Source organism: Rattus norvegicus, chromosome 3, assembly GCF_021556685.1.
Source record: "Rattus norvegicus strain SHRSP/BbbUtx chromosome 3, alternate assembly SHRSP_T2T, whole genome shotgun sequence".
Lineage (NCBI taxonomy): Eukaryota > Metazoa > Chordata > Mammalia > Rodentia > Muridae > Rattus > Rattus norvegicus.
The window spans coordinates 14089999-14102738 of NC_141536.1; the positions used below are offsets into that span (position 1 = coordinate 14089999).

The 12740-nt window shown below is 52.3% G+C and overlaps 1 protein-coding gene across 2 annotated transcripts in view; it reads left to right on the plus strand.

The window, feature by feature from the left end:
- The window catches only part of Lamc3 (laminin subunit gamma 3), a 61088-nt gene that overhangs the window by 23214 nt on the left and 25134 nt on the right, over positions 1–12740 (plus strand). For both annotated transcript variants that reach the window (XR_015683094.1, NM_001107830.1), the window contains 9 exon segments: positions 1602–1738; positions 2696–2806; positions 4411–4603; positions 4758–4876; positions 6167–6391; positions 8485–8673; positions 10677–10922; positions 11810–11960; positions 12511–12653. Coding sequence is in view for 1 of the 2 variants with exons in the window: in NM_001107830.1 (NP_001101300.1) it covers positions 1602–1738; positions 2696–2806; positions 4411–4603; positions 4758–4876; positions 6167–6391; positions 8485–8673; positions 10677–10922; positions 11810–11960; positions 12511–12653 (1514 nt within the window). In the remaining variant the exon portion in view is untranslated.

Here is a 12740-nt window from a genome sequence, read left to right on the forward strand (position 1 = left end):
TCTTCTTCTTCTTCTTCTTCTTCTTTTTTCTGTTAGAATAACCAACAGTTTATTAAAAGCTTGCCCTAGGGCTCTGTGCCAGCCCCATAACTGAGAGGGGGCTCTCATGACTGCTCCCAGGCTTGGCAGCAGTCCTTTCCAAGGTCCTTCCCTTGTCTCCCGCCCCAGCCCTGACCCCAATTAAAAGAAAAAAAAAGACAAGACGGCACAGGACGTCAGACAGCAATAGGAGAATGGTGAGACCCAGGCACCCTAACCGAAAGACCACTGATCCTTCTGGAGGAAGGCCTCTTCCCATTCTCTTTGCCTTGGCACCAGACCTGCTCTGCCATTATCCCCAGTTCATGCAGTGCCCTACTTCTAACAACTAAACTGTAGAACTGTTTAGACCAAAAACCTGGTGGGCAACACTGGAGCTGGGAGATGATGACTCAACTAGAGCCAGTGTCATTTGGGAAGCTGAGACAGGAGCGTTGTCATGAGCACGAGGCCAGGCCAGGATATAAAATAAGACCTTGCGGACTGGAGAGATGGCTCAGAGGTTAAGAGCACTCTCTGCTCTTCCAGAGGTCCTGAGTTCAATTCCCAGCAACCACATTGTGGCTCCCAACCATCTGTAATGGGATCCGATGCCCTCTTCTGGCCTGCAGGCATACATACAGGCAGAAAGCTGTATGATGTATACATAATAAATAAATAAATGTTTATTTTAAAAAAGACATTGCCTCAAAAATAAACACATGCATGCATACATACATACATACATACATACATACATACATACATACAGGGGGTCTGGAAGGAAGGCTCAGCAGTTAAGAGCTCTTGCTTCTTATCCAGGGGACCCCAGTTCAGTTTCTGTCACACACATGGCTGATAACAACCACTTGAAACTCCAATTCCGGGAGATTCAATACCCTCTCTGGACATGAACACAAACATGTATGCAAGCAAAGCACTCATACATATAAAACTTTTTAAAATTAAAATTGTCTTTAAAAAAAAAAACAGGGGTTGGGGATTTAGCTCAGTGGTAGAGTGCTTGCCTAGGAAGTGCAAGGCCCTGGGTTCGGTCCCCAGCTCCGAAAAAAAAGAATTAAAAACAACAACAACAACAGGATCCCAAGCTTGTTGTGGTGGTGCACACCTCTAGGATCAGCAGTCGGGAAGCAGAGGCAGGAAGATCTTGTCTACAATGAAGGCTGCAGGCCAGGCAGGGTTGCACCATGAGATCCTGTCTTGAACAAAGAGACAAAAAAACCACAGAAATGAAGGTGTCAAGACCACAAGAGAGGAGAGGGAGATATTTACAAATCAGAAGAGACAAGGGTGAAGCTACCGGACCAGGGAAACATGTTATCGGGAGAAGAAAAGACATCCAGAAACGGCCTGGAGCCTGTTAACATTAGTTAGGCGCTGCTGATCTTGGCTTCCAGTATCTCAACAGCAGAGACACAGAAAGACAGGCATGGGTAACTTGTGATTCTAAGAGAGAAATAAAAATAAAAACATTTTCTTAATTTTCCCCAGGAGTCCTAAGTGTCTAGCTGGTCCTGTCCCAGCCTGGCTTGGTCACCTGACCCAGCCTGACTCTCTTACAGATGCCGCCCTGGGACTTTTAACCTGCAGCCCCACAACCCAGCCGGCTGCAGTAGCTGCTTCTGTTACGGCCACTCCAAGGTGTGTGCCCCTGCTTCAGGGTTCCAGGAACACCACATCCGCTCAGACTTCCGCCATGGTAATTGTGCGTGAGGTCTGCCTTCCGGGGGGTGGTTCCATGACCCTGCCTGCGAGTCTCGCTTTGGAAGCCGGGATGGGGGACAGCAACACACCTCCTTCCACCATGCCCCCTTTGGAAAGATGTCCCATGCCCCGGCAGCCTTGGTGGGTAGGGTGGGAAAAGGAGTCTTCCAGCGCCTACTGCTACCCCAGGTTCCTCCCCCAAGCGCCACTCCTCCAGCGTCCAGCACTTTATCATCAGGTGGTACTGAAAAGCTAGGCACCCTGAGTCCCATGGGACACCCCAGGAGTGAGTCCCCTCAGTATATCTAAGTTCCCACTTCGACTCTTGGCCTTCATCTATTAAGCACCTTCTGTATGCCAGGCACTGCTGCTCCATGTTCTGGGCAATCTCCACATCCTCGTAGGCAGGTCTCTCATTCACATTTTACAGACTAGATCCTGCCTAGCTGAGATTGGCTCTAGCTACTGTGCTTGTGTCTTCGGATCAAGAAGGGTGGAAGTCCAAGCTCCGTAATCCACCAGAGTCCCGGTGCCCAGCAACACTCCTTGGAACATTCCCCACACCTGACAGTTTAAAGTCTTAAGACCGGTGCCTGGGCATCAATTCCAGGATGTCCAGATACAGAGGCAGTGGGCCCTCTGCTGGACATCGCACAGAAAGCAGGGTACCACGTGGCAGCGACTGACCTGAAACTAGTCAAAAACTTGTCTTTTGAATCCTAAGACAATAAAGAGGGCTAGGGATGTAGCTCAGCGGATAGAGTTCTTGCCAAACTTGCACAAAGCTTGTCCGGGAGGAGGAATCATGGTCATACCTCGGGGGACAGGGCCTTATGTAACCCAGCTTGGCCTCAAACTCCCTCCGACTTTAGAGCCCTGCTGGAACTTGTCACTGCAGGCCAACATTCAGGTCTCTCACTGTTGGGGTGAATATTTTATGTGTGATGTTTAGGAGCTGATGGCTGGCAGGCCAGAAGCACAGAGGTGTCAGAGCGTCCTCTGCAATGGAGCCAGAGCGGGATCCTCCTGGGCCTGCGAGGAGGGGAGGAACTCTCAGCCCCAGGTAGGTAACCGTCCCTACTGGTCACACCACCCAGGTCTCTGCCTGCTGCTAATACTACAGTTCTTTAGAGTGGGTGGATTCTAAGAGACAGAGTTCATTTCGGTTCCTGGTCAAGGTCAAGGTGTGTACCTTGTGGTAGCCTTCTAGCCAATAGTCCTGAGGCGGCACAGGGCTAAAGTCCCCCACCCAGATTCAACCATGGGGACCCCACTCTAGCCATTTCACTCCGTCCTAGTGGTCTTCCAGATACCCCACCCTTACACCACAATCAGACCGAATTCCCACCTCTTAACACCTTCCTAGAAGGATTCCTTTTCAGCACAAGCAGCCATGGCCTCGGTGCCTGAGAACACATACGTTTACTCTCTTAGTGTTTTGGAAACCCGAAGCACAGACTGGGCATCACATCACGGGGCTGTGTCTCCCTCCGTGTCCTCCCCACACACACCTTCAGAGGTGATCACAACTGACCTCTGCCTCTTCCTCCCTGGAGCTGCCCCCGACCTTACTGGATAATCCAATAGAGTTCCCTACTCCACGGCCAGTGGACGAACACCCCAATCCATCTGCAGTCTTAATCCTTTTTTGACCTGGTCAAATCACCTCTGCTTAGACCCCAGGGATTGGGCTTGGGGACACCTTTGTGTATTGATTTCTCAGTCAGACCGCAGCATATGTGAAGTCATCAAAATACCGTGTGTGTGTGTGTGTGTGTGTGTGTGTGTGTGTGTGTGTGTGTGTGTAGTGTTTGGGGGTGTGGGCGTGTGTGTGTGTGTGTTGATGTGTGTTTGCGTAGGAGTGGGCACAATTGTGTGTATGGGCACAAGTGCATGGGGAGGCCAAAAGTTGATGTCAGAAATCATCTCTCCCACCTCATTTATTGAGGCAGGATGTCTCAGTCGAACCCAGAGCTCGCTGATAAGGCCAGTCCCCCACTAGCCAGCTTGTCTAGGGAACTCCTTCCTCTACTTTCTGAGGTTGGAATTACAGCGGGGCCGCCATTCACATGCAGCACTTAACGTGGGTTCTGGGAATCCAAACTCTGGTTCCGTCCTTCTTGTGTCAAGCACTCTAACCACTGAGCCATCTCCCCAGCCCTGGCCTTGGGTTTTTCTACCCATTGCAGGCACTCTGTGCTTGGATGGTCAATTGTTGCCATCAGTACAGATGCCAGGAGCTGGGGAGATGGCTCAGCTGTTTAAAAACTTTGGTTGTGGCCTGGGGATTTAGCTCAGTGGTAGAGCGCTTACCTAGGAAGCGCAAGGCCCTGGGTTCAGTCCCCAGCTCCGAAAAAAAAAAAAAAAGAACCAAAAAATTAAAAACTTTGGTTGCTCTTCCAGGGGTCCTGAGTTCAATTCCCAGCAACCACATGTGTGGCTTAAAGGGATCTGATGCCCTCTTCTGGAATGTAGGTGTACATGCAGACAGAGCACTCCTACATTTAAATGATAGCTATTTAGATAGATAGATAGATAGATAGATAGATAGATAGATAGATAGATAGATAGACAGACAGACAGACAGACAGACAGACAGTAAAATTACAGATGCTAGAATCAAGTTAAGCATATGGAGATACCAAAGCTCTTCCCTGTTATCTTCAGAGAAGTTCCTGGGAGACCAGAGACTCAGCTATGGACAGCCACTCATACTGACCCTCCAAGTACCCCCCGGGGGCTCCCCACCTCCTATGCAGCTGAGACTGGAGGGGGCAGGTTTATCTCTGGCTCTGAAACCCTCCAATCTACCCAGCTCTCAGGACACCAGGCAGCCAGGACGAGTTCAGCTCCAGTTCCTGTAAGTGGCCTCCCGGTCCTGAGAGATGGGAGTGGGGTGGTAGGCAGAGTGGTCTCTGAGGGCCAGGCACCCTGGGAGGCTCCTGAGGACCCCAGCGTCTTGGCACCACCTGACCCTCCATCAGGCTGTCCCGCTGACCTTCTGTCCTTTTCAGCCTGCAGGAGACTTCTGAAGAGGCAGAGCCTCCACTGCCCGCCTTCCACTTCCAGCGCCTGCTTTCCAATCTGACCACTCTGAGCATCTGGACCAGTGGCCAAGGCCTGGGCCACTCTGGTAGGAAGTTGACAATACACCTCCTTAACAATGGGTCCCGGCCCTGTGTTGTCCGTGGAGTTCTCCCAGCACCAACTCTGAGGTTGAGGAATCAGGACACTTGCACAAGGCAGCAGAGGTGTGTCTGAGGACAGAGGCAGGGACTGCACTGCAGGGAGCAGAAAGTCCTGGGGAAGAACAACTCTAGGAAGCAGATACACATCCTGCACCACCCCATCCCTCCGCCACATCTTTCTGTGAGCACTGCTCACCCTGCTGGCTAACAGTGGTACTGCAACGCAGCCACTTCCTAAGCGGCTAAGAATTCTAAATTCACCCAACTGTTTTTAAGGACAGGGTCTCGCTGGACTTGAACTCCTGATCTTCCTACCTCTGACTCCCAAGTGGTAGGAATTGTAGGTGTTGGACTGCGTAGCCCTGTCCTGTCTGGAACTTACTAAGTAGATGAGGCTGGGTTTGAAATTTAAAGAGACTTGAACTCATGTGCCACCAAGCCGGGCAAGTTTTAAAAACAGAACAGTAGGGCTGGAGAGTTGGCTCAGTGGTTAAGAGCACTAGCTGCTCTTCCAGAGGTCCTGAGTTCAAATCCCAGCAACCACATGGTGTTTCACAACCATCTGTAGTAGAATCTGATGCCTTCTTCTGGTGCGTATGAAGACAGCTACAGTGTAGTTATACATAATGAATAAATACATCTTTAAAAAAAACAGAACAGTATTTATTCACTTGTATATCTGTATACTTATGGGCACATACCCCTACATGGGCCACATGTGTGGAGGTCAGAGGACAACTTGTGGGATCCTGAGAATTGAACTCATGCCATCAGGTTTGTCAGCTTGGTTTCTTAACCCGCTGAGCCGCCCCGAGGCTCCAGGTGAGCTCATCTTGCAATCTTGCTTCTGTCTGCACACTTTGCCCATGCTAAGTGTGCATTCTAACACTGACCTCCCCGTGGTCCCTTATCTATTTCTTGATCTAAAAAGCATCCGTTTCCTTTGCCCTTGATTTTTTTGACTATTGATTTTAAAATTACTCTTGAAGCCTGGCGGAGCGGTGGTTCATGCCTGTAATCCCAGCACTCGAGAGGTCAAAGCCAGAGGAATGCAAGTTTGAAGACTGCATGGGGCTATACAGCAAAGACCCTGTTTCAAAAAAAAACCAAACAAACAAACAAATGTAACAGTCAACTCCCAGGCTGCCTTTGTATGCCTGGGCCTCTCTCGTAGGCTCTCGGAAAGCGTCGGCTGGACATGAATGTAGGTCTCCCCTTTGCGTCTCATTCTGCAGGCCACGTGCTCTTGTGTGAAGTCCATCTCACATCGGCCCGGCCTCAGCGTGGGCTTGCCCCACCAGCCTCTTGGGTGGAGACCTGCTTATGTCCCCAGGGATACACGGGCCAGTTCTGTGAATTCTGTGCTCTGGGATACAAAAGAGAAATACCTCATGGGGGTCCCTATACCAACTGCATCCCCTGCACCTGCAACCAGCATGGAACCTGTGACCCCAACACAGGTAAGTCCCCAGAATCCCATTCCAAGGCTCCCTGGGCTATGTCAACACAGTGGGATGAAGACTGGTCCTCACAGATGGTCCTTGGGGGACACAGGCACTGCTTTGTCCTTGCCCTGTTCCCTGGGGTTTCTCCTCTTGCAACAAAAAGCCTGATTGGAACCTAGGGGCCAGGATGTGCCTTCGGGGCCTTTCAGCCAGCCTCTCTGCAGCATCCGCCCACTGCCACCCGGTGGGCCCTGGGAAAGACTCGTGAGGGCCTTGCTTCCTAGCAGGTGCTGTGAGAATGCACAAGATGCAGCAGAAGAAAGACATTCAGAGAGCCATACAGATGACAGCAGCTTATGGGTGTCCACCACAGCCACTGCATCATGGCTGTGGTCTTGGAAAAGTCACTTCCCTCCCTGAATGTCCCCATCTATACAGTACAGACAGCAATAGTGTATACACAGCCCAGGCCATGGAGGCAAAGTACATGAAGGTCAGGAATTGTCTAGACATTAAAAAAAAAACAAAAAATAGAGCCTTCTTTGCACTGAAGTTCAGGGGAGGCTGACCAGGTGAGCCGTGGGCTCTTTTCCTGGGAGAGACAGATAGGGAAGTAATAAGATAATATCTTCCTCTTTCTCCCTGATGTCCTATCCAAAACAGGAACCTGAGGTGTGGGATGACCTCATGACCTGTAGGTGACAGAGTCACTCCTCCCACCAGCTTGGGATGGCAGTGTCATTCAATAGAGGTATTCCTCACATCAATAGAGATGCGGAAACCTCACCGTAGGTCATCTGGTGTGCCGGGGTATCACAGGCTTTTCACCCCACTGCCTCCCAGGATAGGTGGGATCTCTGATACATAGATCATTATGCATAGGTTCTGTGCCTGGCAGACAGCACCAATTGAGCCTAGATGAGGCCTTGCAATCCTTTCCCGGATAATGCTCCCTGCAGCTCCTACTGGGGAAACAAAATCTCCTCATGAGATGGAACTGGTTTTTTTTTACCCCCCCCCCCCACCCCACGGAGCCCTTGACTTTGCCACAACTTTTCATTCCACATAAGCAAGCCTTCATCTGTGAAATGGGTAGATCAGCTGGTCTGAAAATCAAGCCTGAAGGTGTGAGCCAAGGCAAAAGTACTCCCTGGCTCCGCTCACCTAGGGAATGAAGTTCCCTTCCATTCTCCTCACAGCCCTGGCTGGACACTACTGGTTGTCCCCGTAGGGCTGCTCTTGGGTCTCCATGGTGAGTCAGGACCCTAGGCTCTGAGGAGACGCCAGAGGTTGCTGGATGGAGAAGGGGGTCTGTGATATCCTCCATCTTCCCAGTACCAGGAGGCAGAACAGAGTTCCCATACCAATAACCTGTACGAAATCATAGTTCCTGTACAGAGAGAGTCTCCCCCAAGGCTGGAGGCGGGAGCCTGTGTCTCCCTTTAGGTGGGTCCCTCAAGGTGAAGAGAACACAGGAGCAGGGAAAGGAAACAATGTAACCGTGCCTTGCATTGGTGCAGAGAGCTGTGAGTTAGGAATAGCGAAACAAGCACCCAAGCACTGCCACCACCACCAGCTCTGCCACTCTATCCATCAGCTCCTGCAGGCATATTTGTGGTGCGGCCTCTGGTAACATTCACCCCATCCTCCAAGACAGGGATCCGAGGTGCAAGGTGGCCACATGGCCAGTAGGTGGCAGAGTCACACCTCCTACCCATGGAGGGGCAGGTTAGATGGTTTGCCCAGATCACACGGGCCATCTGTGTGTAGGCTCGTCTGGCTGAGTTGGATGATTTACCACAAGCCCCTGATGTCTCACTAGTCTACCAGGGTGTGCCCCATGGCTCCTCCACCAGGATACTCACTGTCTAGGTGAGCGGTTCTCAATCTGTAAGTCCCCAACCTCTTGGCAAACCTCTATCTCTGGAAATGGTTGCAATTCCTAACAGTAGTAGCACAATCATGGTTATAAAGTAGCAACGGAAATAATTTTATGGTTGGGGGTCACCACAGGGTGAGGAACTGTGTTAAAGAGTCATAGCATTAGAAAGGTTGAGAACCATTGCTCTGGGCTGAGGTAGTGAACTCGTGTTTGTCTTACTCCTTAGGGATCTGCCTGTGTGGCCACCACACGGAGGGTCCATCCTGTGAGCGATGCATGCCAGGTTTCTACGGCAACGCCTTCTCAGGCCACGCTGATGATTGCCAGCCCTGTCCATGCCCTGGCCAATCAGCCTGCACGACCATCCCAGAGAGTAGAGATGTGGTGTGCACACACTGCCCCCCTGGTCAGAGAGGTGAGTGGCTTGTGCTCTATTCCCCAGAAGGACCAAGCCTGCTGCCCTGATCCTACCCTGGCTCTAGTGGAGGTTACGGTATGATAGGTGGGGAAGAGCCTGGCCCCAGGAAGGGCAAACATGAATTCTGGGGACAGAGTCTCTTTGTCAAAGCCCCAGGATGCTGAAGATTTACTGAAGACTGGGGCCTTGGCCATGTATAACAGAACCTTGGCTTTAGAGCTTTACTCATGGCTTGAGATGAAGTCAAGGGACCTGGGGTCCTCCCTGCGAAGGTGGAAAACCTCAATACAGAGGTTTTCATGTCTCAAAGGAAGGCTCAGCTTGGGAAGCGAGGCTGAAGAAACCGGATGACCTGAGTCTGAGACACATATAAACCAGGTTCAGGGCACACGTCTGTCCTCTCAGCACCGGGGAGGCAGAGGTGGGGGGGGGATCCTGGGAGCTTGCTAGCTAGCCAGTCTAGCAGGAGCAGTGGGGCTCAGGTTAAGTGAGAGACCTCGTCTCAAAACACAAGGTGGAGATTGATTGATACTGATACACAACATCGATCTCTGGCCTTCACACACATACACGTGCCTGTAAACACACACACACACACACACACACACACACACACACACACACACACACACACACACGGGGGGGGAGTACTTTTCAGCTTTTCCCTTTTTTGCGTCAGGTAACACAAGGAAAACAGCCCTCTACCCCCAGGTTCCATCCCCTCCTGCTCCCACTCCTGCCACAGGAACCCCCACCCCTGCTCTTTCTTCAGAGCACTTTTAACAGCATTTGAGGCCCAGGCAATGCCCCACAAAGTCACCCACTTAAAGTGGACAATTAAATGGCTATCGGTATATTACATCATTAATTCTTTATCATAATAAAACCCATACCATAAAACTGTCCTCCTGGAACATCATCTTAAGTGTGTGATTCATTGGCCTAAGGGGCCCTGGCATCGTGTGCTGTTCCCTGCCACCATCCACCCCAGTGAGCTCCGTGCCCACTGAGCCGTCCTCCAAGCTCCCCGGCCCTCACCCACTTCTCACTACTATTTGACTATGTCTCTGATTTCGTTTCCTCTAAGGAGAAGCGAGCGAGCGCTGTCCTTCTGCGCTATTCAGTATATGGCGTCCTGTGGGATTAGTGTCTGCACTGAATGGTTTTGTAGCATATCCTGCTCCCCTGGGGCCTGTTCTGAAAGCAGCTTCCTGTTTTCCAGTAGCCCTACAGTTGTGTGGACAAACTCCATCAGGGAACACAGGGCCAGTTGTGGTGGTGGGGGTGTCCCACAGTTGGACTCTGCACCCACCAGCATCATTCTGGCCCTCTATTTCTAACCTGTCCTCATTTCTGACCCCCACTAAACCCAGCCAGTGAGAGTGAACAGTGAGAGATGCTTGCATGGTGGGGGGGACATTCCTAAGAGAGGACATCACAGGAGCAGTTGCTGCTGCCGGAGAGAACCACCCTCAGGGGGCGGGCCTGGGGCGACTTACAGATCAAGGATTTCCATAGCCTCTACACACACACACACACACACACACACACACACACACACACACACACACACACACACAGAGGCCTTGGGAGAGAGTAGCATACAGCTTCCCTGGACATCTGGGTTGAGCCTGACCAAAGTCCAAGGGATGCTGAGGAAGATGCTGGTGAAGAGACAAAGGAGGAAGGTAGACACTTTGGTACCTGCATCAGTAGTCAGGGCTCTGCACAGATAACCTCCAGAGGGCCCTCAGCACTGCTTTGGGGCAGCTACAAAGCTCTCCTCGCTATAGAAACGAGGAGCTTGGAATTGGGAAGGCACAGTGGCTTGCCCAGGGCCATGCTGCCAATGGGCAGTGCTCTAGAACCCGATTGTAGGCCACCTTGAACCAGAGACCCCACTTAGCCTCAGCCAGAGGCTAAGCTGTGTGATAGCTATATGGCATGCTTGTGAGTGCCGCTGGCCAGTGCTGCAAACCTCCTGCCCCTCCCGTGCACAGGACGACGCTGTGAGAGCTGTGAAGATGGCTTCTTCGGAGATCCCCTAGGACTCTCTGGAGCTCCCCAGCCCTGCCGCCGATGCCAGTGCAGCAGGAACGTGGATCTCAATGCTGTGGGCAACTGCGATCCTCATTCTGGCCGCTGTCTGCGCTGTCTGCACAACACAACAGGGGCCCACTGCGAGCACTGTCAGGAGGGTTTCTATGGGAGTGCCTTGGCCACGAGGCCTGCGGACAAATGTGCTCGTGAGTACCCAAAATCCCAGACCCGTGGGATGAGGCGTGGGAACCACTGTCCTCATTCGGGACCCAGACAGGATAGCTGAGAAAGCCACCAAACCAGCTGGCCCCTCTGCTTGGCTGGGCAGCCTTAGGCAGGTCTCTTGCCTTCTCTGTTCTCTGAAAAGCACTGGGATTTTGTTCTTCCCCAAGGCCCCTTCAGTCCTGTCATCTCATAAGCTCTCGTCCCACACTTTCACTCTACATTAATAATTCAGAGCTTTTCTCATATCCGCGTAGTTAGCACATGAGGCTGGTGCAAGGATGGTAAGGTCAAGACTTTCTCTCACCCCCCACCCTCACCCACCCCCACCTGCCTGGGTAGCACTCAGCCTCGTGCCTGCCACAGGGCCACAGCCTGCATCTGCCTGAATCAGGCTCCTGGAAGTCCGGCATCAGCAGTTCAGCTTTCACACTGATCAGATGCCCTCAGAACCATTTCTCACATGGCGTTGTCATCCACGCCTCACTGTCCCGCAGTATGGAGCTGTCTCCCCGAAACCCTGCTCTGGCATCAAAAAGGATGCTACGCTGCGGTTACTGGGGGAGCAGAAGTATGTGGCTCCAGAGAGAGCTGTCAGGCTCTGCCTGTGATCAGGGACCACATCTCCGGCCTTGCCTCCAGCCTGCAGGCTGGAGGCAGACACAGGAGAACATCCCACTCCCCAATTTTCTGGCCTGGCTCACCAAAGACGGCAAATGGGGCTGAGAGTTGAGCTTGTCCTTCAAGCTTCCCCAAGAGGGTCTCAGGAACCTGGTCTGATTGACGGTCATCTCTGGGGCTCCCTCAGATTCTGCCTATACCCCCTAAAGTTTAAGTAGATGATTCTAACATCCGTTCCTGCAACTCCCAGCCTGCAGCTGTGACCCGAGGGGCTCAAGCAGTCAGAAGACCTGCAACCCAGCGACTGGCCAGTGTGCCTGCCTGCCTTACGTCACCGGGAGGGATTGCAGCCGCTGCAGCCCTGGCTTCTACGACCTCCAGCCTGGGAGGGGCTGCCAGAGGTAGGCAGTGAGCACCCTGGGTGTCTTGCCAGGGGGAGGAGGGCACCATGGAGCCTCAGGGACAGCCCTGGTCTGGAATGTGTCATCTCGGGTGCACTTCCAGATACACCGTGCCCTTCACCAAAGGGTACAAAAGCTCTGTCTCTTGGTATCAGACGCGTGGCTCTGCCAGCCCAGGACACAGGCCAAGAACTGCCCAGGAGCTGGCCATGTGGGCAGGTGGCTGCTTTGCTCTGATTCTCATCTCAGTAACACCTATCACTGGGTGACTTTTTGACCACAGCGGCACCTGAGAAGGATGTCTCAGCTTCAAAGGAAGACTCCAGGGAGAGGCTGAGGGGAGTCTCCCTTGTGCAGCTCCTTGGAGCCTTCTGTGTGTGCGAACTTCACAGTGACTTACCAGATCTGTAGATCTGTGCCTGTGGCCATTTTGGTTTTTTGGTTCTTTTTTTTCCCCCTGTGTCCTGTGTCCTAGGGCATCTCTATAGTTATTAGTGGCTGGGTTACGGGGGTAGCCTGATCAACCCCTCATTCTTGCTTCTTGTTACAGCTGCAAATGTCACCCACTGGGCTCCTTGGAGAACAAGTGCCACCCCAAGACTGGCCAGTGCCCCTGTCGACCCGGTGTCACCGGCCAAGCCTGTGACAGATGCCAGCTGGGTTTCTTTGGCTTCTCCATCAAGGGCTGCCGAGGTGAGCAGGCTGGGTCCTGGTGGGCTGAGGGAGGGCAGGGCCAAGGTCTCTTGCTGGGGGTGACAAACAAGAAACAAGTATGGTGGG